Genomic DNA, 25,414 nt, shown 5'->3' on the forward strand with positions numbered 1-25,414 from the left:
CGGCTCATGGGCGTCATCTCAGGGTCCCATAGGGCCAGGGGGAGCGGGAATGGGAGGGACCAGCTCCTCCCCTGTCCCTCGAGGCCCAGCATTTTCTGTTACTGCTCCTGTGAGCCTGAGTTTCTCACTGGGTTCTGGATGGTGGTGGCCACCAGGACTCCTAGGGGGCAGGTGGCAGGACAGCACCTGCTCCCGTCTGGAGTCGCCCGGCTAAAGTGGCCTGCTGCACAGTCTGGAGGCATCTCTGCAGCGAGCTGCTCAGTTCTGAGATTCATTCTTGTGTCTCTTTGAATGCAGTTTTGTGCATTACAAATGTTTTCAGTAATATTTTAGGTATGAGGAAACAGCTAGGAAGAAATTAGTTCAAAATTCTGTTCCCACCTAAATTTACTAACTACTTCCCAGGTCGGTTTAACTGAAATAAGACTTTTATTTTCTCCTTACTCATTTGAGGAAATCAGGAACAAAGAAGAACGCTCATGAACCTGGAAATAAGGTCTGAGAGCCTGAGAGAAGGAGGCCTTTGGGAAGGTGTAGATGTGGGAACCAGTAGTGGCATTGTAGAAGGACACAAGCCCCGCGTCATAGTCTAGCGCAATTCCTACTACTTCAAGCTCATTCCTCAGCAGAAGAGGAGTGGCATAGGAAGAAAGGGCTAAACTCCTCCTTTTCTTTCTTAGTTTGATAGTCCAGAATCCAGACCTAGGCTTCGGTGTGTCCCTTGGAACATTGTCCAGACAAACTCCTACACCCCACGTGGTTCCTTCTCGCACATCCACTTCAAAGTAATGTCTTCCTGAGGTGAAGCGCTCACGGCCCAGGACAGAGGGTAAGGCACTAAATCCTCCAGGAGTTTGAGGCCTCTGTAAAAATCTACACATAAGTTCTCCAATGTTATGCACTCTTCTCTGATTATCAGACAGATCTAATTCTCGATGAGCAGTATCTGGATCCAGAGTCACATTCACTGGGAAAAATAAAAGAAAGAAAACTCTTACTTTAACATTTTTTTTAACTTGTAGGCAGGGAGTGGGGTGTAGGGTACACACCAGGCAGTGCTTGGGGCATGCTACTGTCCCTGTGCTCAGAAATTACTCCTGGTGTGTGCTGTATGGGATGCCAGGGATTTGGTTGCGTGCAAGACAGTCATTCTACTGACTGTAGAAAAGTTCCAGCTTGAAAAACCTTGCTTTAGTTTGCTTATATTTTGTTGGGGGCCACACCTAGCGTGCTCAGTGCGTACTCCTGGCTTTGCACTCAGGGATCACTCATATGGCTTGAGGGAGGGGAGAGAATATATGACAGGATATTCTGCAGTTTTTCAACCTATTGACAACAGGGCAGAGCTTTAGACATTCAATGTTCTAACTACAAACCCACCACCATGGTCATGATCACTCCTGGCATGTTTTGATACTTTTTGATACTTGTAGTCTTTTTATTTTCTATATTTATTTATTTACTTTTTACAGACTTACAACTTTTCGTGCTTGTGTTTCAGTCATACAACGCTCAAGTACCCATCCCTCCACCAGTGCCCATTCTCCACCACTGATGATCCCAGTATCCCTCCCACTACCCCACCCCATCCCTCTGCCCCAACCCACTTCTGTGGCAGGGCATTCCGTTTTGATCTCTCTCTCCTTTTGGGTGTTGTGGTTTTCAATAGAGGCCTTGAGTGGCCATCGTGTTTGGTCTATAGACTGCTTTCATCGCGCATCTCCCATCCCCAGCGGGTCCTCAAATCACACTTTACCTGGTGTTGCCTTCTCTATCTGAGCTGCCTTTTCCTCCAGCGAGTGAGGCCAGCTTCTAAGCCATGGAGCCAAGCTCTTGGTACTCATCTCTACTATTCTTGGGTGCTAGTCTACCATCATGTTACTTTATATTCCACAGGTGAGTGCAATCTTTTTATGTCTGTTTCTCTCTTTTTGACTCATTTCACTTAGCATGATACTTTCCATGTTGATCTACTTATATGCAAAAGTCATGACTTCATATTTTGTAATACCAGCATAGTATTCCATTGTATAGATGTACCAAAATTTCTTTAACCAGTCATCTATTCTCAGGCACTTGGGATTTTTCCAGATTCTGACTATTGTAAACAGTGCTGTGATGAACATACAAGTGCAGATGTCATTTTGACTATACCTTTTTGGCTCTCCGGGATATATTCCCAGCAGTGGTATTGCTGGATCAAATGGGAGCTCAATTTCTAATTTTTTGAGAAAAGTCCATACTATTTTCCAAAAGGACTGAACCAGTCGGCATTCCCACCAGCAGTGTAGGAGGGCCCCTTTCTCCCCACATCCACACCAACAGCGGTTGCTTTTGTTCTTTTAGATGTGTGCCAGTCTCTGTGGTGTGAGGTAGTATCTCATAGTTGTTTTGATCTGCATCTCACTGATGATTAGTGATGAAGAGCATTTTTTCATATGCCTTTTTGCCATTCGTATTTCTTCCTTGAGAAAGTTTCTGTTCATTTCATTGCCCCATTTTTTGATAAGGTTGGATGTTTTCTTCTTGCAGATTCCAACCAATGCCTTGTATGTCCTTGATATCAACCCCTTATCTGATGGGTCTTGGGTGAATATTCTTTCCCATTCTGTACATTGTCTTTCTATTTTGGTCACTGTATCTTTTGTGGTGCAGAAGCTTCTTAGTTTAATATAGTCCCATTTGTTTATCTCTGTTTCCACTTGGTTGGTCAGTGGCATGTCATCTTTGTATATACCATTAGCTTCAATGTCTTGGAGGGTTTTGCCAACCTTGTTTTCAATGTATCTTATGGATTCTGGTCTGATGTAGAAGTATTTAATCCATTTTTTTCTGATTTTTGTTCATGGTGTTAGATCGAGGTCTAAACCCATTTTTTTTTTTTTTTTGCTTTTTGGGTCACACCTGGCGATGCACAGGGGTTACTCCTGGCTCTGCACTCAGGAACCACCCCTGGCCGTGCTCAGGGGACCATATGGGATGCTGGGATTTGAACCCGGGTCGGCTGCATGCAAGGCAAACGCCCTACCCGCTGTGCTATCTCTCCAGCCCCTAAACCCATTTTTTTGCATGTGGTTGTCTAGTTATGCCAGCACCATTTGTTAAAGAGACTTTCTTTGCTCCACTTCACATTTCTTGCTCCCTTATCAAAGATTAGATGTTCATACATTTGGGGTTGTGTGTAGGGATATTCCGCCCTATTCCATTGGTCTGTGGCTTTGCGTTTGTTCCAGTACCATGCAGTTTTAATTACTACCGCTTTGTAGTAGAGTTTGAAATTGGGGAGGATGATTCCTCCCATTTTCTTTTTCCTAAGATTGATTAAGCTATTCGTGGGGGCTTATTGTTCCATATGAATTTCAGGAGTGATTGCTCCATTTCTTTGAAGAATGTCAAGGGTATCCTTATAGGGATTGCATTGAATTTGTACAATGCTTTGGGGAGTATTGCCATTTTGACAATGTTCATTCTTCCTATCCATGAGCAGGGAATATGTTTCCATTTCCTCGTGTCCTCTTTTATTTCATTGATTAGAGTTTTGTAGTTTTCTTTGTAGAGATCATTGACCTCCTTAGTTTGGCTGATTCCAAGGTACTTGATTTTCTGGGGCACGATTGTGAATGGAATTTTTTTAATGTCATTTTCCTCTGTCTCATTATTTGCGTATAGGAAGGCCATGGATTTTGGGGTATTGATTTTATAACCCGTGACTTTACTGTACAAGTCTATTGTTTCTAAGAGTTTCCTGGTAGAGGTTTTAGGTTTCTCTAGGTATAGTATCATATCGTCTGCGAATAGTGAGAGCTTGATTTCTTCCTTCCCTATCTGTATGCCCTTAATGTCTTTATCTTGCCTAATTGCTATTGCAAGTACTTCCAGTACTATTAAACAGAAGTCGTGAGAGGGGACATCCTTGTCTTGTTCCTGATCTTAGAGGGAAGGCCCTAAGTTTTTCTCCATTGAGGATAATGCTTGCCATAGGTTTGTGATAGATAGCTCTGACTATCTTGAGGAAAGTTCCTCCAGAACCCATGTTGGTGAGAGTTTTCATCGTAAATGGGTGTTGGATCTTGTCAAATGCTTTCTCTACATCTATTGAAATGATCATATGGTTTTTATCTTTGCTTTTGTTGATATGATGGATTATGTTAATTGATTTCCAAATGTTCAACCATCCTTGCATTCCCATACACTTGGTCATGGTGTATGATCTTTCGGATGGGTTGTTGGATTCTATTTACTAATATTTTGTTGAGGATCTCCACGTTTGTGTTCATCAGGGATATTGGCCTATAGTTTTTCTTGTTAGTCGTGTCTTTGTTTGCTTTTGGTATTAGGGAGATATGTGCCCACTGTTTGGGAGAGTTCATGTTTCTTCAATTTTCTGGAAAAGCTTGAGAAGAACTGGCAACAGGTCCTCTTTAAGTGTTTGGAAGAATTCACTACTGAATCCATCTGGGCCCGGGCTTTTGTTTTGGGGGAGACTTTTGATTACAGTTTCAATTTCCTTGATATTGATGGGTCTATTCAGGCATTCCACATCTTCTTGGTTCTGTCTTGAGAGATGATAGGAATCCAGGAATTTATCCATTTCTTCTAGGTTCTCTTGTTTCATGGCATGCAGACTCTCAAAGTAGTCTCTGATGATCTTTTGAATTTCATTTGTTTCTGTTTTGATGTCCCCTTTTTCATTTCTAATTTGGTTTTTTAGGGTTCTTTCTCTTTCTTTGTGAGTCTTGCTAGTGGTTTATCAATCTTGTTTATTTTCTCAAAGAACCAGCTCTTGGTTTCATTGAACTTTCAGATTGTTTTCTGGGTTTCCATGTCATTAATTTCTGTCTAAGTTTTATTATTTCTTTCTTTTGGTCTGGTTTTGGTTCCTTTTTATGGTCCTTTTCTAAGATCTTGAACTGTGAAGTCAAGCTATCTATGTAGGCCCTTTCTTCCTTCCCGGGGAATGCTTGCAAAGATATAAATTTTCCTCTTAACACAGCTTTAGCTGAGTCCCATAGGTTTTGGTAGCTCATGTCTTCATTCTCATTTGTTTCCAGGTATCTTTAGATTTCTTCCTTGACTTCATTCCTGACCCACTCATTATTCAACATTGAGTTATTTAATTTCCAGGTGTTTGATTTGCTTCTCTGCGTCTGTGTGTGATTAGCTTCTATCTTCAGTGCATCGTGGTCTGAAAAAATAGTTGGTACAATTTCTATCTTCCTGATTCTATTGAGGTATGCTTTGTGACCCAGCATGTGTTCTATTTTAGAAAATGTTCCGTGTGCTCTGGAAAAGAATGTGTATTCTTTCTTTTTGGGGTGTAAGGTCCTGTACAGATCTGTTAGCCCTCTCTCTTCTATTACTTCCTTCAGAGCCAGTGTTTCCTTGCTGAGTTTTGTTCTTGTTGATCTATCCAGAGGTGACAAGGCGGTGTTGAAATCTCCGACTACTATTACATTGCTGGCAATCTCCTTAAAATCTGTTAGCAGTCGTTTTAAGTCTTTAGCTGGTCCCTCATTAGGTGCACATACATTTATTGGTGTGATTTCTTTGTACTTAACCCTTGATAAATAAGAAAATGGCCTTCTCTGTCTTTCCTGATCTTTTCCAACCTGAAATCTATGTTGTTGGATACTAGTATGGCCACCCCCGCTGTTTTGAGGGAGTTGTTTGCTTGCAAGATTGTTTTCCATCTTTACCTTTGAGTCTGTGTTTGTTCTGATTGTTCAGATGTGTTTTTTTGCAGGCAGCAGAATGTTGGTTTCTGTTTCTGGATCCATTTTGTCACTCTGTGTTTCTTGATAGGTGCCTTTAGACCATTGACATTGAGAGAAATTATTGTCATGGGGTTTTGTGCCATCTTTCTATAAGGATTTGTTGTGCTTATTGGTGTTTTCCTTCTTGTCTACAGGAGCTCTTTTAATCCTTCTTTTAAGTTTGGTTTTGAGTCTATGAAGTTCCTGAGCTGTTGTTTATCTGTTAAATGGTGTATCGTTTCATCAAGTTTGAGTGAGAGTTTGGCTGGATAAAGTATTCTTGGTGAGTCATTTATTTCATTGAGTTTTTTTCACTATATCCCACCATTGTCTTCGGGCTTGGAGGTTTTCCTCTAATAGGTCTGCTGTAAATCTAAGGGGTGCTCCTTTGTATGTGATTCCATTCTTTGACTTTGCTGCTTGCAGTATTGTGTCTCTATCTGTGGCATTCATCATTCTGACTATGATATGCCTTAGAAGTTTTTATTAGGGTTACTTTTAGCTGGCATCCTTCTGGCTCATTGGATCTGGATGCTTGCATTCTCTAACTCTGGGAACTTTCCAGCAAAGATTTCTTTAACTGTGATTTTTTCATCAGGGTTGCCTCCCTGTCCTTCTGGTACTTCGATGATTCTAATGTTGTTCTTCTTGGAGTCATCTCCTAGATCTCTGATTCACCTTAGAGCTATTTTGAGCTCTTTTCCCGTTGTTTGTTGTTGCCTGTATGATTTATCCTTCTCATCTTCGAGTTTGCTGATTCTGTCTTCGGCTGTAGACATTCTACTGTTGAGGGCACCTACTGAGTTTTTCATTTTATCAGTTGAATCCTTCACTTGTGACATTTCTTTTTGTAGCTTTCTTATTTCTCCTCTCATTTCTTCCTGTATTTTCTCAGCTACCCATTTCCCCATTTCTTTCCTTTCTTCCTTTAATTTTATGTATGTCTGTTCCATTGATTCTTTGAGTTCCTTGAACATCCTCAGCATTTCATCTTGAAATTCTTTCTCAGAGAGATCATATTTGTGGGTACCCCCTGTGGAAGATTCAGGACTCTTTTCTTCGTCCTCTACTCGTCGTGGAGATTTGCGATGTTTCTTCATGTTGTTGTGGATATATAGAGGTAAAACCTTCAGGTTCACTGGCACCGTTCTCTCTTATTGTAGGAAAGAATTCTGAATAAGCTTGGTTGATGGTGGTCAACCTTCTCCTCATCTAGAGTACGTCTTTCCTCTTGGACATTATTCTGTGACTTATGATAAGCATCTAGTGAAGCATTGGAGGAGATGTTCTTTCATATTGGGCTTTGTACAACATCTTGTATACACTGGTCTTTTGGAGGAATTGGAGTAGGCCAGTAGATTATTGTCGGATTGTGTTTGAGGTAGCCAGAACGTTTTCCACAGAATTAGATAATAAAGGTTGGGATGTGAGTCAAGAGTGCTGGGAATGGAAAGTAACTGTGGCCACTCAGAAGGCCACGCCCACTTTGATGAGACCATACCCCCTTCACTGGAGGCCACACCCCCAACCAGTCCAGGTGTTAATGCCCCAGTCCACAAACCTTTGAGAAGAGCAGTGGTGGTTGCTCATGCGTTGGAGGCAGAGGTAAAGGCAGATGCCCCCCTCTCCCACCCTGGGCCAGTGCTGGCAGTAGGGCAGTAGTCTTTGGGGAGTGCAGGGCTGGACGGGAAGTTATAGTCTTTTTAGAGATAAAGCTAACCTACATTGAAAACCTAAGTTCTATATTTTTTATCCATGAGTCATTTTGAGTCTCTAAAATAGCAACCTCTATGTATGTTGCAGAGACTATTGGGAAAGACTGAATGATCTAAGGAATAATATTTATTTAGATGTCTAATTAATGGGAAGTATCTGAGAATTTCTAGTAATAATATGATCATCATCCTTATCTCTAAGTTATAACATTTCTATCTTCTAGAACTAACTGGAACTTAATGGTTTCTGTCATTTCCAAAGTTCATTTTCCTTTATGAGAAATCATGGAATATTGAGGCAGAAAAAAAGCTATTTCTTCTCTAACTAACAAATTCAAAATCTGTATCATAAAGGTAAAAAAGAGAACTAATATCATAGAATACGATTAAAGACCTAGAATTTTATTAGGTCGCAAATACATGATAGTTGCTTGGATTTTAATATGAGCTCTAATTTCTTATATTAGGTAATACCACTCTATGGAAATTAGTAAAATGTAAAAGAACTAGGGTCAATATTCATGAGAACTATCTGATCAGAGTTGAATAAAACAGAAAAACAGATGATAAACATAAGTGGGATCCTGAATGTGTAATAAAATTTTCAAAATTAAATGTATCACTAAAATGTTTTGTTTCTTGTTTCTGGGGGACCACATCAGCAATGCTCAGGGGTTTCTCCTGGCTCTGCACTCAGGAATTACTCCTGGTGGTGCTAAGGGGACTATCTGTGACACCAGGGATGAAACTCTTTGCTAGGTCAATGCCCTACTCCCTGTACTATTGCTCAGGCCCGTAGAATGTTAACCATTTAGTAACCACTCAGACAGAGTCAACCAGTCACTGGGTTACCAAGTTAAGTAATACAAGAAGTTGGACTGATTTCCAGATAACTTCAATCCCCCTCTGCATAAATACTTCCTGTGCTGGGGCTGGAGCGATAGCACAGAGGACACAGGGCGTTTGCCTTGCAGGAGGCCGTCCCGGGTTCAATCCCCAGCATCCTATATGGTCCCCTGAGCACCGCCAGGAGTAATTCCTAAGTGCAAAGCCAGGAGTAACCCCTGTGCATCACCAGGTGTGACCCAAGAAGAGAAAAAATACTTCCTGTGCTGGATGTTCTCAGTGTTCCTTCAAATCCCTGTTGGTGTCTTTCCCTACTTTTCCCATCTGGCTCTCTCCCTGAAAGACTGACCTCTAATCACCAGAGCCCTCTTCTGTCTCTCTGTCTCTGTCTCTCTCTGTCTCTGTCTCTGTCTCTCTCTCTTTCCTTATTTCAACTAACAGGAAGCAGAGGAGAAGGCAGAAGGCCCTGGGACACAAAGCAACTGAGTAGCAGTGTGAAGTACACATGGCCCTCCCATGCTCACTGGAGGGTCTGCATTCCTCTCCCCTGTCACACTCTGCCACCCTCACAGCGCCCTCTACCTGCCACTTGAGGCCCAGGCCAATGATGGTTGCCTACCCATTGGGTGCTGGTATAAATAACCCCTTAATTATATTCTCTCCAAGCAGTTCTTATCATGAGTTTGACTCACAAATGAGTTGAGTTTCAGGTTTTTTTTTATATTACCAAAACTTGGGAAAAGTCCAAAGCGTCAATATGAAGAAAGTTAAAAATCTTAAATAGTACCTGAGAGATACAATAGTGAGTAAGATGCTTGCCCCAAAGTGTGCTGTCTAGAGTTTGATCCCCTGTACCAAATATGGTTCACTGAACACTACCAGGAGTGATTATTCAACATAAAGTAGGGAGAAGCCAAAGGGACAGTCAGATGTCACTTCATAATTTATTTTTGAAAAACCCAAGTGAATACACATATTTGTTTAAAAAATTGAATAAGTTGTACCATACACACTGCTTTCTTTGACCCCAATCCTATGAGATTAAAGACAAATCATTGAGAGATAAATTTAAATTTTTATATATTCAGAAAGAGAAGAGTTTTCAATCATAACATGAACATCTTTAAAATTGAATAACAGCCCACTTCGCCACGCCCGCCGCTCCAGCATGACCGAGGAGGACAAGGGAGCTGCTTTGGACACCAGCAGCCCACTGAACAACTTGCAGTATGTGAACTGAGCGTTTCCGCCAGGCCCCCTGTGTGGGGGCCCGGTATTTCTCTAGGTTTTCCCATCTTATGAACACCATAAAAGGGCAAAAGATTGTAGCAATAGAATTTCAGGCAGAATTTTCCCTAGACTTTATACAGAAACCCAAAACCGCGTGGCCACTGCCGTGGCAGCGCGACCTAATATCATCTAATCATCAGCAATATGAAATGGTTCCCTCTTAACGGGTCGGACTTTGGTGGGAAACCCTAACAAGAATAGTAAGTTTTTTGTTGAAATATTGAAGGCAACCAAAGTGGTAGCCATCTCTCTAGATTGAACTAAGCCATACACCCACGCCAGCTGAGAAGAAATATCCTTCTTTTTCGGGAAGAAACGCGGCGTGGCATTAACCATAGTATTATGTCCATTAAGTTGACACGGACCTGTTGGCATGGGAATGGGATACAAGGGAATAAAGTATTATGTACATGGAACAGCGGGACGCTGGTGGAATCTCGAGTCGGGGCCGATACCAGCACACTACTTTTGGTTCCAGAAACTGCAGACTTTCTACCAGACTATCAACTAAGCCAGAGCCCCACACCGGCTGATGACGGGAAATAACCATCTTTTCCAGTTTTTTTTCCCTTTGTCAGGCAGCGTGGTGAATACTAAACAGGCGTGAACTCGGTGGCGTGGGACGAGGGGGAAAAAATAGAAAAGTTATGTAACAAACAGCGGAACTTAATATCTCTACATTCTCAGCAGTGGAGAACTATCAAATGATTCCTTGACAATAGGACTGTCTTTTTCTTTTTTGGGGGAAACCCCAGCAACAATAGCGAGTTATGTGTTGAAACATAGAATGTAACCAAGAATGTAACCAAGATAAAGCGTAAACGAAGTGAAACTTATCACTTACAAGGGCGGGGAGGGGGGGGGCGGGAGGGGGCGGGAGGTATACTGGGGTGGTTGGTGATGGAATAGGGGCACTGGTGAAGGGAAGGGTGTTTGAGTATTGTAAAACTGACATAATCCTGAGAACTATGTAACCCTCCACATGGTGATTCAATAAAATTTAAGGAAAAAAATTGAATAACAATAAAATCATACACGTGAAAGTGGAGACTGTGGGGACCTTTGGTATCTGAAAACACATCAAGCTGTTGAGGCAGTGTTGAGGCAGAATTTTGAGGGAGGGACCCCCGAACAGGTGCAGAGGACCCAGTTGCTCCAGGCCAGCTGATCAGTGCAAGGCCCCTGGATGCCAGGCTGTCTTCCCTTCAGTGTTGGCACTACCTGGGCATCTGAACACAAGGCTTGCTCTCAGCCTAGTGAGCTTTCTTTCTGGTCCTTAGATTAGTCCTCAATTAAAAAAATCTTTCTCTTTCCATAAATTTTGGCTTTTATAAGAGATTAGAGAAACAGAGAAAGCAATGATTAAAGAGAATTTTAGAAAGAGAAAACTCAGCTTTGGGATTAGTAAAATGTGTTACTGGGTCAAGGTCCTTACATCACTTGCAGCACATTCCATAACAATCACCTACTTTTCTTGCATCATACTGAAAGTTCAATAAAATTTTAACAAGGGATTCTTAAATCAACATACCTTGATAGCGCTTTAACATCTTTCTGACATTAAAGTAAAGCTTGGAAACATTGCACACAGTATGCACCTCCAAAGAAACATTCTCTAGTTTTTCCATATTGATAGCTGAGTTCCTAGAATAAGCAGAGACCAGAGATTCCTTCAGTGGCTCCTTCCATCCATGTCTCTATGCCCATGCCCCTCCCCTGCCCACACTGATGATACGGGGCACTCACCTGCCCAAGGTGTCTTTTATATCCTGTAGAGAAAGAAAAGCAAAGGTGAGTGTAGGAGCATCTGAACTTCATGGAGAATGGCGTGTGGGGTAGTTTTCTATAAACACTTCTTCAAGGGATGTAAGGTAAGGGACCCCAAGGGTGGGAATGTAACCACAATTTCAGGTATAGCATACATTCGTTATTGTTGAGAGAAACCCCTGTGTCCCTACTGAATGGAGTTTGAATAGAATGTTTCCCACCAGAGTCCCATGGAGATGGACATTACTGCTTCTTATGAACCTCTCAGTCATCCGTCTTCCTTACAGGAGACAGTGGGGACCTTTGGTGTCTGAAAACACATAATTCTGTGGCATTTGACAAAGGGATCAGAAGAATACCAGGGCACTGCTTGCTTTCAATGATGTGATTTCCTTAGAGTGAGTCCATATTGGACACTGCTTATCATAAAATATCTGAGTTCTGAGTCCATGCGGAGTCCCTGTGACTGAAATGCTTAGGTGCTGTTAGCAGGTACCACATGATGGTGCAACAGTCGTATAATCATAAATTATGGTATAACCTTCAATTCTGTTATGGAAATAGATAAACTTCCAGGCAGAAGATGAGACAAGATGCTGGATAAAGGTGTCCTGTGAATCAGACAAGTGCAAAATTTAATAAAACACAGACTTGACAAAATGTTTGCATGTGTGATCCACAGTGGAAGTGCATAGCAGCAACCAGTAAGTGGCTCTGGGCATGTTTTCGTGTGAGGAGCTTCAGAACAGTAATGAACTCAAGAGATGAGGCCCAAGGATCGAAGAGTGTGAAAATACTTACCAGTCAGTACCTGGGGGAACAAAACAGTGGGCAGAATAATTTCCCACATGTTTATGCATCAATTTCTTCACAGAGCTGAGAGGACAAATGCATCTGGACATGACAGGGTCTCAGGCCAATATTTGTAGTAGAGCATACAGCGGTGGCCCTAGACAGATGGGGCACCACCGACATTCTGGGCAGAGTAGTATGTAGACAGCTCTACTGCCTGTGTACTGTGACTACATAAAGCAACTAAGAACATATTCCCGCCCCTCCTGTCCCCCCATCATGTATGCATGTGTGTACCTTCAGTACATCTACATCGAGGATCCGGTCAGACTCAGAGCAGGTTTTAAGCAAGAAATAAGGAAGCCTGGCTCAGAGATGCACAAATGCCTAAACTCAAGGCTTGAGGCAACAGTATCAGGGTGAGGCCCTAGAAATGTGAAGGGCATGAGGCATTGCCTTTGAGGACAACAGGGTCTTGGCAGAGGCTGGTTGCAACATAAACTTCACCCCACATGTTTCCTGTGGAAATGGTGCAAATAAGTTAATCTTAGACTTGCTGTTGTAGAAAGTAAAAAACCAGAACCTCACTCCTCAATCTCACAGCATGGCGACACAAATTAAAAAGATTGGGAGTCCACCCAAATCTCTGGGTGGAAACAAAACCCTGGAAAATTCCCAAGCAAGCAGGAGCTATTTTGCTCATTTTCTCTGAGTTGAAAATTGTAAACAGTGACAATTTTCTCAAAGTAACAATTGTAAGCTTCAGTGAATTAAGGAAAACAAAAGCAAAAATCTCCAATAAAGCAAGATAGCTTATTAGACAGGGTGCAAAGTATATTGAAATAAGTGAACTTATTGTTCACTTATTTGTAGTAGAGCATACAGCTGACCTTTTAATTTTTAAGGATAAACATCTACCCACATTTTTGGCATACAACGTTCCTATTTTGCATGTCTGGGAACTCATAAAAATTCTCTAATGCTATTACATCAATTACAAAAATTGAAGAAATTGTACATATTTGTAATATTTGGTCTTTTCTAAGCCTGCTCGGATCAGGACTGGGCCTCTTCCGCCCAGATCCCCCATTTTCCAGTAGCTAGGCCGTCACACCCAGAAACTGCCCCCAGCACTGTGTAATCCTATCAAGGCCAACATCCAGAGAGAATAAAACCAAGCTCCTGGAAGAAAGCGACACAGAGTCTCTTGCCCCGGTGCCTGGCTGTCTTCACCGGGGCCCCTTGGAGGGGGTGGGTTGAGTTTCCATCCCTTCCCCGAGCAGACCCCAGCAGTCACTCTGGAACCCAGTCACAACCATGTTCAAGGCCGCTCTCCACATGTTCAGATGAGCCTCACACATGAAGGAACAGGCAGAGGAACACAGGTGTGCGGGGCCCGGGGCTGATATCTCCAAGCCTGCTTGAACCAAAACTGGGCCTATTCCACACAGATCCCCCATTTTCCAGTATTGAGGCGGCCACACCCAGAAACTGCCCCCAGCGCCATGTAATCCCATCCATGGCCAACATCCAGAGAAAATAAAACCAAGCTTCCAGAAATGACATCTTATAGCCTAGTTCTCCCTCTTGGAGACCTGGCAAGCTACTGAGAGTTTCCTGCACACATGGGAGAGCCTAGCAAGCTCCTCGTGGCGTATTCATATGCCAAAACCAGTAACAATGATGGGTCTCTTTCCCCTGACCCTGATAGATCCTCCAATGTGTCACCATTGGGAAAGACGAGTGAAGAGAGGCTGCTAAAATTTCAGGGCTAGGATGAATGGAGATGTTACTGAGACCACTCAAGAAAATAGATGATCAATGGGATGATGATGATGATGATGATGAACTGGCTATAGCCAAGGGCAATGACCAAGGAAATCTTTTTGGAAGTCAGGAATGTTTTGGCACTTGGGGTGGTTCTACCTTAAACTCGAATAATAGTAAAAGGTAAAGTAACCTAAACAATAAAGGAAAAGATAGAGATCCAAATGAGAATATGCAAGAAATATTGATCAGGTAGTAGAGCTATTCTGAAGGGCTGATTTATGCTTTGCATTGGGGAGGGTCAGGATCAATCCCCACATGTTTCTCAAAGGACCCTGAGAACTGCAGCGATAATGCCCCCTGAACACTACTGATTGTGAATGAAAAAACAACAGGAGAGACAGACAGAGATGCATTTATCTGACTGCGAAAAGGGATACTGAGTGGTTCCATGGCAAAAACTGCTGACTCATGACTGCCACTGAGTCAAAGGATCTGGTCAGGCTTATGCATCCCGCCTCTATTCCACCTATATCAGAGCTGGAAAGTATCTTCCTAAGATTAATGATCGTAGAGGTGGGGAGTGACTGACAACAAGTAAAAGAAAGCTGTACTTTGCATTGTGTAAGGAAAATAACTCTATATAACAGATTTTCAGAACTTATTATTTAACATTCACTTAACAACTCTTACAGATGTTTTAAAGAGATGTTTTAATTCAAAATTAGCAACATGATATAAATAGCATAACTGACACTTTCATCTCCAACTCTAGGAAACAGAAAATATATTCATTTTAAAGGAATGCTGTGAACAGTTTCAATCCAGATCAATGACTTGAATCCTAGCCCCTTGTACCTTGTAAGCTGTGTGAACTCAGTAAATCTCCTGAATCCCATTTTCTTAACTGAGTCATGAGACTATAATTACAGGCACTTCTTCATAGACTTATTGAATTCAAAGCACTTTGACCTGTTTAACCCTTAGGATATGCTCTCAATACAGATCGTAGGTACATTCTTGGAAAAAACTTTTTAGCAGTCCATATAAATACCTATAAATACCCCATTTGGCACCTATTGAGCTATTTTCTCCACTAGTTCATCTCTTTTCTACTCTTCATCTTATGTCCTCACTATTTACTTGGTGACTTTCATCTCCTGGAAAAGTAAACTAAGCTAGATAAAAGAACTCGGAGACACTGGAATGAAAAAAAACAAAGAGAGAATTTTGAGAGCACCAAAATAAAAATAAAACATATGTATAAAGAAACCGCCATGCAAAGTACATACAATTAATTTTCTTGATTTTGTTTTAGGGCCTTACTGGCAATTCTCAAGAGTGACTCCTGACTCTGTGCTCAGGAGTCATTCCTGGCAGGACTAGGAGGACTATATAGGGTACTGGGGACTAAACTCAGGTCAGCTGCGTGCAAGCACTCTCCTCACTGTATTATCTGTCCAGCTGAATCCTTACACATTCTCTGTGACTGAAATTTCAAAATAAAAACATTTCTTGAAACAAACAAAAAAAGGAACTTCCATAGAAATGAAATTATCTATGCTGGCAGAGAATGACTTGACACAGCAAACAAGTTGGATGAAACGAACACCTCATAAGAATACTCAGTTCAACTAAATCATCAGTTAAACTTGAAGGAATGAAATAAAATTGTAAAGAAAGAAAAGAACTTCTTGACTATTAAACCAAACTTATTGGAAACACTAACAGGACTCCTTTAAAAGGCAAAAAACCTACTTCAAAGCAGTAGATAAGAAAAACATAAAATGGGGGAAAGTGTGAGAAACAATGGTGTCTTTTCTAACACACACCATGCTTGTTGGCCTTGAAGTTAAAATAGGATACAGAGTCACCCTTGTGGAGGAACACACATAATGAAGAACTGAGCTTCCATAAAATCTCAATTTCCAGCTCTGGGGATCATTCCAAAGAGCAGTACTATATTAATTTAAAAGTATATCTGCTTTTCTGTGTTTATTATGGTGTCAGTCACAATGGCAAAGATCAGAATCATCCCCAATACCCAAGAACACATAGTGAATAAAGAACTTTTGTAAATGTACAATAAGAAAAGGTGAAATCCAACAGTTCATGCATCTCAGCTAGAAGTACACAGTGTCATGCTGAATAAGGTGAGTTAAAGGGAGAAAGAGTTTGGACTGAGGAAGTAGGCCTTGTGAACCCTCTGTATCGCTCACCATTTTGCTCTGACTAGCATGGTAATAAGACATCTCCTCTGTCTCCTCCAAGTGCTCAGACTCACCTGCAGCAAATTCTGTGCTGAGCCCTGACATTTCTTGTCCAGTTCCTGGATGAGGTTCCTGAGTTCCTGTAGTTTGTTGTCCAGATGGGCTACATTGTCCTGCAGGCTCTTCAGCTTCTGCTCTTTTTCTTTCTTCAATTGGCACATATAAAACTCCTCCTCCTGATGCAGGAGTGTGTGAAGACTTGTAAATTCAGAATGGATTCGTTCTTCCTCATGCTTTATTTTCTCCTATGAGGTGAAAAGTGCTCAGAAAGAGAATACAGACCAAATTTTTATAAATGGGTAAATCCATACACAATTTGAGTCACACAGATACAATTGGAATATATTCCATAGAAATAAGGAAGGAATATTTGATGCAATGTGCAACATGGATGAGTCAGCTTAGGTAGTGAACAAAACAAGTTAAGTCAGAAACAGAGGGTCAATACTATAGAACTCCACTTATGTGAGTTAAGTCATGTTCATAGAGACAGCGAATACCAGAAAATCGGAGAAAAATGTTTAAGGACTAGGAAGAGAGTTTCAGCTTGGATGATGAATGAGTTTTGCAGGTGGATAGTGGCATAGCTGCACAAGCCTATGTACAAATTTAATTGCCATGGAGCTGTCCACTCAAAAGTATAAGAAACATGACTTTTATGTTATGTTTACACCCCCCCACACACACACAGTTCCTCAGTTAGTGTGTTGTAGCTTAAAGAGTTCTCCATATTTCCTAGACCAGAGTTATGCTAGAGTGGCAGATATTCAAAGGTTGTAGAGATTGGGGCTGGAGCGATAGCACAGCAGGTAGGGCGTTTGCCTTGCACGCGGCCGACCCGGGTTCGAATCCCAGCATCCCATATGGTCCCCTGAGCACCGCCAGGGGTGACTCCTGAGTGCATGAGCCAGGAGCAATCCCTGCGCATCGCCGGGTGTGACCCAAAAAGCAAAAAATAAAATAAAATAAAATAAAAGGTTGGAGAGGTTGTCATCATTATACACAGCTATCTGGAGAAATTCCTTCCACTTCACCAAGAAGGTAGTATAAGGGGTACAAATAAAATGCAGAATAGAGCTTGGCCAAGCTAAATAAAATGTGACTTATAAAAATAAAGGTGAGTTTTTATTTTTATATAAAAATGTGTTCCTGTGTTTCAGATAAACTTTCTGTTCAAGAAAATTCTGAAGTTTCTTCTTGAATCTTATTGTAGTTTGTAATTGAGAAATCACAACTAAAGATGACCACCCTGGCAAGTTTATGAGTCTCACCAGGGAGAGTCCCAGTTGGCAGATTCTGATCAGAAATACTAGAAATACCAACCCCGGGTTCAATTAGCCACCCTAATGTGTGATTATGAATATAACAAAATGATCTAAGCTGTAGGACACAAGTTTTATTTGGTGCAGTGCGGACCAGAACTTTAATTTCCCATTTACCTTTCTAATTTCAGAAAGTGTTCCAATGTCTCTGAAATTAATAAAATACTAATATTTACTTTTCAGTGGGATTCAAGCATAGTTTCAATTCATGTACTTATGAAAGTTTTTCTTTTAAATTGCGAAGATCTTCCTACCACTCAAGATGCCAGGAATGAAAGCAAAAGCTTTTTTTTGAGAGATAATATCAGATATTTACCCATAAAGGATAAATATTGAGGTTTAAGACACCAGGAGAGTGGCAAAAATGGCTTACTGGTCTGTGTGATAATATTTTAGTCTAATCATTATATCTATATATATGTATATATATACATATATATATATATATATATATAATTTTGTTTCCATTCATAGGACTCTGGTTAATCACTTTGCTAGAGACCCAAATTCTGCAATTGCCTTTTGTATGTTCTTGTGGTAGTTCTGGTCCTCCAGATTAACAGCCTTATGAAGTTGAGCTCAATGCATCTCATCAGAATGAATCTCTCTCTAAATGTCCAGAAAAAGTTGGTCTCTTTGGCTGAAAAACTTGAGTGTCAGGTACTATGTTGTGAAAAATGCACCAAAATCATGCAGCTGGTGTTTCAAAACAGATAGGTATTTTCAAAGTTTGAGAATTTGAATCTTGTTAAGGGTCTTTCCAGGTCATCTTTAATATTTATACTTCTCCATCTCAGATATTGGGAATCCTACATAATTACTATCACAAGGTTGAAGTACTTGCAGTAAAAATATAACAGATGCATATAACTAAAAAAGGAAAGGGAAATAGTGCCTTCTACGTCACTTTTAACAATCTGAACCATTTATTGAGCAATAAAGCCTCATAGTGCTTTCAAAAAGCAATACCTGCTTCTAGACAAGGTGATGGCATATACTTTGACCACATAAAGCTTTAAACTCACCTCCCAAATATTTATTTTCTGGGTTGTGTCTTGCTTCAGCTGCATATATTTGGATTCTCTGACTTTTAATTTTTCCACTGCTTTCTGGATCTGTTCCTGTGAGAAAAAATTGGGTTTAGTTTATTCAATTGGATAAGTCTTCACAACATCCAACAGAAATCACAGGCTTTCAGACAATTAGAATAACTTTTAGTACTTGTTGGGCCTTTACGTGATGAGAGAAAGAATATTCAGTCCAGTAACACAGTTGATCTCCGTGGCAATCTGCAAAACTAGTAAGATGCTTAACATAATTTCTGTGTTGCAGAAATAAATTCTTCTTCGTATGGGGTTCAGAAGCTTGTTCAATGGGAACAACACATTCCTCAATTCCATATAGGATTAAGAAATAAAGCAGCAGGACAGTGCCCACTCTGTTATTCCGCCAAAGTTCAAGGCAGACTTCACACATACTTTGCATGTATGCTAATCTAATCCTCTCACTGGAGTTCATTCACAGGCATTCATTTCTAGATAGTTAACCACCCCTCTAAGTCTTTACTTACTATGTCCTCATTCTACACTTGTGGGAATGATATGAATTTTAGAAATTGGTGGCCCTATTTTATTTTGAGACAGAGTGGTCTTCTCATGTCAACATTTGTACCCAATAAACTAACAAAAACACTCAGTTTCCAGTACTCCTTTGAGGTATTAGTAATACTCTCAATTGTGATCAATGTTGAAGGTCTAAATCCTACTCTTGTTTCTTCACCTATCGTTCCCTCCACTCACACCATGGCCTGGGGAACCTTTCTTATTTGTGCCCTTGTCATCAGTCTTGAATACAGGAGTTTTTATCTCTTCTCCACACTTTCAGGACTTTTCCACCATTGAAGAATATCAGGCAGATGTCAGTTGTTTGTTGTTTTGGCTCTTGGGGCCACAACTGGTGATGCTCTGAGGTTACTCCTGGTTCTTCACTCAGGAATAACTCCTGTCAGCATTAAGAACCATGTGGAATTCTGGGCATCAAAGCGCAGTTTGTGTCATGCAAGGCAAATGCCCTAAAGGCTGTATTTTGGCTCCAGTCCCTTCACTATTTTCTAATGAGGGTGATCCTCTACCCTGAATGTTCTGGAATGATCCCGGTACATAGTACTAACTTGAATGTAATTGGGCTGAGGGGTGCTCTCTGTTTGGTCCCTTACTGAGGGTAGTTTTCCAGGGGTTTTACTATATCCTTTCCTTTTTTAAAGTAGACGGGATTTCAAATGAGTTTGAAAGGCCAGATGTGGCCATTTCCTTTGTAAGCAACTGAAACCTGGTTTGATCCCGGATCTGCATACAGTGCATGAGTACAGTCAGGAGTGAGGCTTAAGAACAGAGCAAGAAGGAACCTGTGAACATTTCAGGTGCAGATCGAAAATGAAAGTAAAAATTCCTTTCCAAGGAAAATTCCATGACCCAAACTTCCACCTGTGAGATCTAGAAAAGGTTCAATGATATCCTATACCCTCTATTAATATAGACACAGAAATAATGAGCAATGCACAATTTCTGAGTGAAACAATACCTAATAACAAAAGGAGACGAGGATGAAACATAACGATAATACTATAGACCAACATTATTATACATTAACCTAAACATCCTTAACAATACCTAGGCAAAACCAATTCAATAGAGTACACTGTCATTAGATATAATGACTTGTCAGTCTGATTTTGGATTTCGAGGACTGTTAAAAATATGAAAGTGAAGAAAACATATATAGAAACCAAAAGATAATTACACAGCATTTTTCTTCAGTAGAAATAAAGAAATCAGATGATAAGGGTTGACATACTTTGATGAAAATAGTGCTCAGTTAAACAAGATAGAAAAATTACTAGAGACCGCTCCTGGACTTCTACTGACATTGCCACTATTCCAGGTGAGACCAGTCTCTTGCTTATAACCTTGGACTTACTATGGAAAGGAAGGAAGAACCTTCCCTTCTGCCTAGAGTCCAGTAGCCTCTACACTCACCAAGTTCACTGAGAGAAAACAATATCACTGCGGGTACAAGCAACACCAGCCATCTCAGGTAATCCTCAGACAGTGACTTTAGTGACACATGAAGAAGATGTTTAATGAGCTCAAAGAAATGATGGCAAACATAATCAACAAAGCACAAGAAAGACTTGAAATGAGAAGACTACTGCAATCAGAAGAAATGGCAGAAACAAAGAGCAAGATAAATTAAATATACATACTCCATAGAAGCTTTAAGCAGCAGAATAACTGCAGCTAGTAAAAGATAAAGAAGCTCTGAGATGAGAAGGAGGAAACTGCTAGGTTGAAAATAGTAGAAAAGAAATGAACCATACCAGGATGAGTTCAAGAGGAAAAATAGAAGAATGATCAGTATCCTTGAAGAATGGGAAAGCAAATTCCATGAAGAAAAAGATAGTTAAACAAATTATCTATAGGAATTTCCCGGAATTGAAGAATATAGGCACTGAGATCCCAAGGCGTGAAGGTTCTCAGCAAAAATAGACTCTAAATAGGAAAACTACAAGACAATTATGCACAAAAGGATAGAATCCAAAGATAGAGACAAAATATTAAAATAAGCGATATCAAAACAGGAACTTCCTACATAGAAAAGTCCATAAGATGCACAGCAGAGTTTTCAAATGAGACAAAGAAACAGAAGAGGATGGAGGTATACAGTACAGAAACTCAATGAAATGAAAACTTCCCAGATAGATTATTATCCCGATTAGAAAGGACCATCCAGAGCTTCATGGACAGGCTCAGGGAATTTACAACCTTAAAACCAGTTTTGAGAGAAGTTTTAAAATAACTCTTTAGGGGTTGGAGGAATTACACCTGGTTGGGGGCTTACCTGATTTTAATCTCTGGCATCCCATAAATTCCCCTGAGAACTGCCAGGAGAAATCTGAATGCAGAACCAGGAGCATCCCCTGAACATCACCAGCTATTGCCCCCAAATCAAATATTTCAAAAAGATAAAAACAAGGAGCAAACACAACAAAGGAGTTTAAAGATCTGCCAAAGATCTATTAATACATTGATTTAAGAAATAAAAGAAGATAAACACACAAAAAATGTAAAGGTGTTTCTATATATCTGTAGAAAAAATAACGATTAACTGCACATCTTGCTCAAAGTAATTGAAAGTTTCTTTGCAATCTCAATTAAAATTCCAATCGCATTTTTCAAAGATACAAAATAACAACTGAAAATTTGTATAAATCACAAAAGATCCTGAAGGACAGGCCGTACACACACACACACACACACACACACACACACACACGATTGCAAAAAAATTGTATAAAACCAAAAACCAGAAATGAGGCCATAAAAATCTGGCAACTTGTGATAAAGTATAATACAGGCATATGTAATGTAGAAAGGAAAGTCTCTTCAACAAATAGTACTGGGGAAACTGAAGAGATCAGGCACCAGAGTGGTATGGCTATAGACAATGCTGGGGAAACTGAGTTGCCATTTACAAAATCGTGAAATGACTGTTCCTCACACCATACACAAAAATTAGCTGGAAGATGTACTAAAAACTTAGACATCAGACTAAAAGCCATGAAATACAAAGAGGAAAGTGCATGAAAAAAGATGTAACATGGCTCCAGCAAAAACTTTGAAGAGTTAATTCAATAACCAGGGAAACAAATATAAATAAGGAAACGTTACATGGAAATATATGGAAATAAAAAGGAAGTTTTGAAAGGAAGAGAAAATATCAGTGACACAAAAAGTCATCATATGTATAGAGGGAAACAATTTATATCTCACATATCTAATGAGAAGTTAATCCTCTAGCTTTGTAAAATATCATAAAAACCCCTAAATTCCATTTCCAAAAATAACAAAACAAGCCAAGAAGTGAATACATATTTCTCTCTCTTTCTCCCTCTCATTCTGTTTCTCTTTCTATTTCTCTCTCTCTTTTTGCAGAGGGTACTCATAAGTGTTTAAGGCTTTCAATTGGCTCTGTGCTCAGGAATCACTTCTGGTGGTATTTGGGGGACCATAGAAGTTGTCTGGTATTTGAACCAAAGTTAGAGAGGCATATGCATTTCTTCCTGTACTAGCTCTCTGGTCCCAAAATGCAGATTGCTCTCAAGAAAACATATAGACTGTCAGCAGGCATAGAAAAATGCTCATTATCATTTATCATGTGACTGAAAAATGAAAATCAGAACTGTAATGAGAAATCACTCAGTGATATAAGAACCGTTTATATCACATATACCAGGAATCAATTTTGGTGATTTTCTGTGGAACATGAGCAGTCATACATTTTTTTGTCTGAATAAAAACTGGTTCAGTTCTATGAAATTCATTATGAAGGGTCTGAAAATGCTCACATGGCCAACTAAGGTCCATGCTAACAATATGATCTAGAATTAATTCAGTGTATCTGGCCAACGAATACAAAGCCCAACCTCAAAGGATAAAGCAACAACTATTCATTACATTGTTATTTGAAATACCAAGGATAAAAACAAAAATCACAAGTACCAAGTAATCCAATGGTTCATAAGGAAGATATACTATATTCACACAATAAAATCCTACTCAGTTATAAAGATGAAAAGCTGAAAAGATAAAATACTCTCATTTTTGACTAGTTGGATGGAGTGGAGGTATAATTATAGACAAAATAATTCAGAAAAAAATACAAGTTCCAGGGGATCGCACTCATAAACTCAAAGCACCAGCACATGAGTTCTGACCAAGCGAGAAGCCTTGAGGAGCTATGAGGGTGAGTTGATCAATGGATGGAGGCAGATGGATTCAGCATTTTTTTAGTGAGGATGCCGTGACAACTCACCTTTGCAACAGGTGAAAGAGCACACCTGAAGCAAGTACAAGGAAAATAATTTCTTTCAAATAAATAAGTAAAAGAGGTTTCAGAGCAACACGAAACAAGGTTGTTAGGCTTTCTGGCCCCCACACTCACCCTGTAATCTTGGCATGCATCTTCAACAGAGCAGTGACATGTCCCTTGTGCTGTGGTGACCGCTCACAGCGCCAGCAGATGAGCTGACCATCATCTACACAGAACAGGTGGAGCTGCTCTCCATGTTTCTCACACAACCTTTCCTGCTCTGTCTCCTTGATGGTTTCAATAATATTTGCCAGGTGCTTGTTGGGTCGGATGCTATCATGTTTGAAAGGTTTCTGACACAGGGGACAATCAGATATCCCTGGACATGATGTTTCAGAGCTTCGGTTCTCAATAAAGCCCACTATGCACACACGGCAGTAGCTGTGCTCACAGTCGATAATCACGGGCTCAGTCATGAGCTCCAGGCAGATGGGGCAGGTAGCTTCCTCCCTCAACTTCTTGGCAACTGCAGCTGAGGCCATGGCTTTTCCAGAAATGCTGCAATATTGGATCAATAGGCAGAGATGAAGCAATCAGAATTTTCCAGTGTGTCAAAAATGCACCTCACTTGAGTTTCTGTGCTTCCTCTGAACCTGAAATCTGTCAGAGGTATGGATTAGGATTGAGAAGACTAATTTCGTGTCACTGTGTTGTGAAAGATGGTGCTCACAATCATGCATGGTCCCTTAAACTGAGTATAATTATCACTGTATCACTGTCATCCCAGTGCTTATCGATTCGCTTGAGTGGGCACTAGTAACATCTCCATGTGAGACTTGTTGTTACTGTTTTTGGCATATTGAATATGCCACAGGGAGCTTGCCAGGCTCTGCCATGCAGGAGGGATAGTCTTGGTAGCTTGCTGGGCTTTCTGAGAGGGGTGGAGGAATCGAACCCAGATCGGCCGCGTGCAAGGCAAATGCCCTATCCGTTGTGCTATCGCTCCAGCCCATTTAGTATAATTAAAATTACATAAAATTTAATGTTTAGTGCATTCATTATATCTGCATAATTGCATTTAAGTTCATTATTTACTTGAGTCTGTGGTGAAATTATAAAGCAAAGAAAATATTCCTTTTCATTCTAGAAATATTTCGCACCTGAGACTCAGAGTGAGAGAAGGACTGGCTTCCTCACAAAAGCTGAAGCAAAGGAGAGAAACTCACTAAGGGAGGGAGACACTCCTAGTTTGTGAATAGTTACTTCCTCAGTACTGGGTTGATTTCTTTGTAACTCGTGCTGGAATTGTGCTCTATGAAGGATTTTTTGAGAAAAAAAAAATCACGTCTTCACTGGATCACTAATTCCTGGTTCCTGCTACCATACTCCACTCTCAAAGAATAGGATGAAGGTAAAAACACCCAGACTCAATAGACCTTCCTCCAGGATGAAAATAAGGTAAACAGGCAACCTGGAGAAGCTGTGTGCCGTTGCTGTCAGCCTTTCTGACCTCTGGACAGAGAATTGAAAGAGGTGGCAGGAGAAGGGTCTCCTGGAGACCAAGAGAAATGACCGTTGCTTCTCCAGGCCAACCTGGTCTCCCAGAAGGTCAGAGGTACTAGACCCCACAAACTTACCAGAAACCTGGATGTGGGGCAGAGACAACAGATTGGGAGAGTGGGCCTCTATGGATCCTGCCATTTCATCCCCTTGAGTCCATCAGTGAGAACCTGAGATGGGGACCACCGGGAACAACAAGGAACATGGAAATTTTCCCTTCATCCACATCATTACAGCTTTGGGGAGCTCTTTTCCCTATTCTCACTGCCAAGTGTTTGTGGGGAGGGAGGAAAGGCAGCATGAGGTAGAAAACAAATGCTTCTGTGACCGAGACTGACGAGCTATCCCAACAATTCATGCTGCCTTGGAACTAAAGTTACTGCCAAGGCATTTCCTTCTACTTATGAGAAGTATTTCTTTAGAGGCATAGAGAATGTCTTCCTGCATCATTTGTTCCCCTTTGA

At 40.6% G+C, this 25,414-nt stretch overlaps 1 protein-coding gene across 1 annotated transcript; it reads right to left on the reverse strand.

The window, feature by feature from the left end:
- Positions 1–440: 440 nt before the first annotated feature.
- Positions 441–23,932, reverse strand: LOC105943510 (E3 ubiquitin-protein ligase TRIM38-like). The gene is given in 7 exon segments (XM_055124274.1): positions 441–967; positions 11,136–11,248; positions 11,351–11,373; positions 16,215–16,445; positions 18,548–18,643; positions 23,523–23,551; positions 23,554–23,932. Coding segments are annotated over 7 exon segments (1,398 nt in total).
- Between the last annotated feature and the right edge of the window lie 1,482 nt (positions 23,933–25,414).

Source organism: Sorex araneus, chromosome 2, assembly GCF_027595985.1.
Source record: "Sorex araneus isolate mSorAra2 chromosome 2, mSorAra2.pri, whole genome shotgun sequence".
In the NCBI taxonomy this organism is placed as follows: Eukaryota; Metazoa; Chordata; class Mammalia; order Eulipotyphla; family Soricidae; genus Sorex; species Sorex araneus.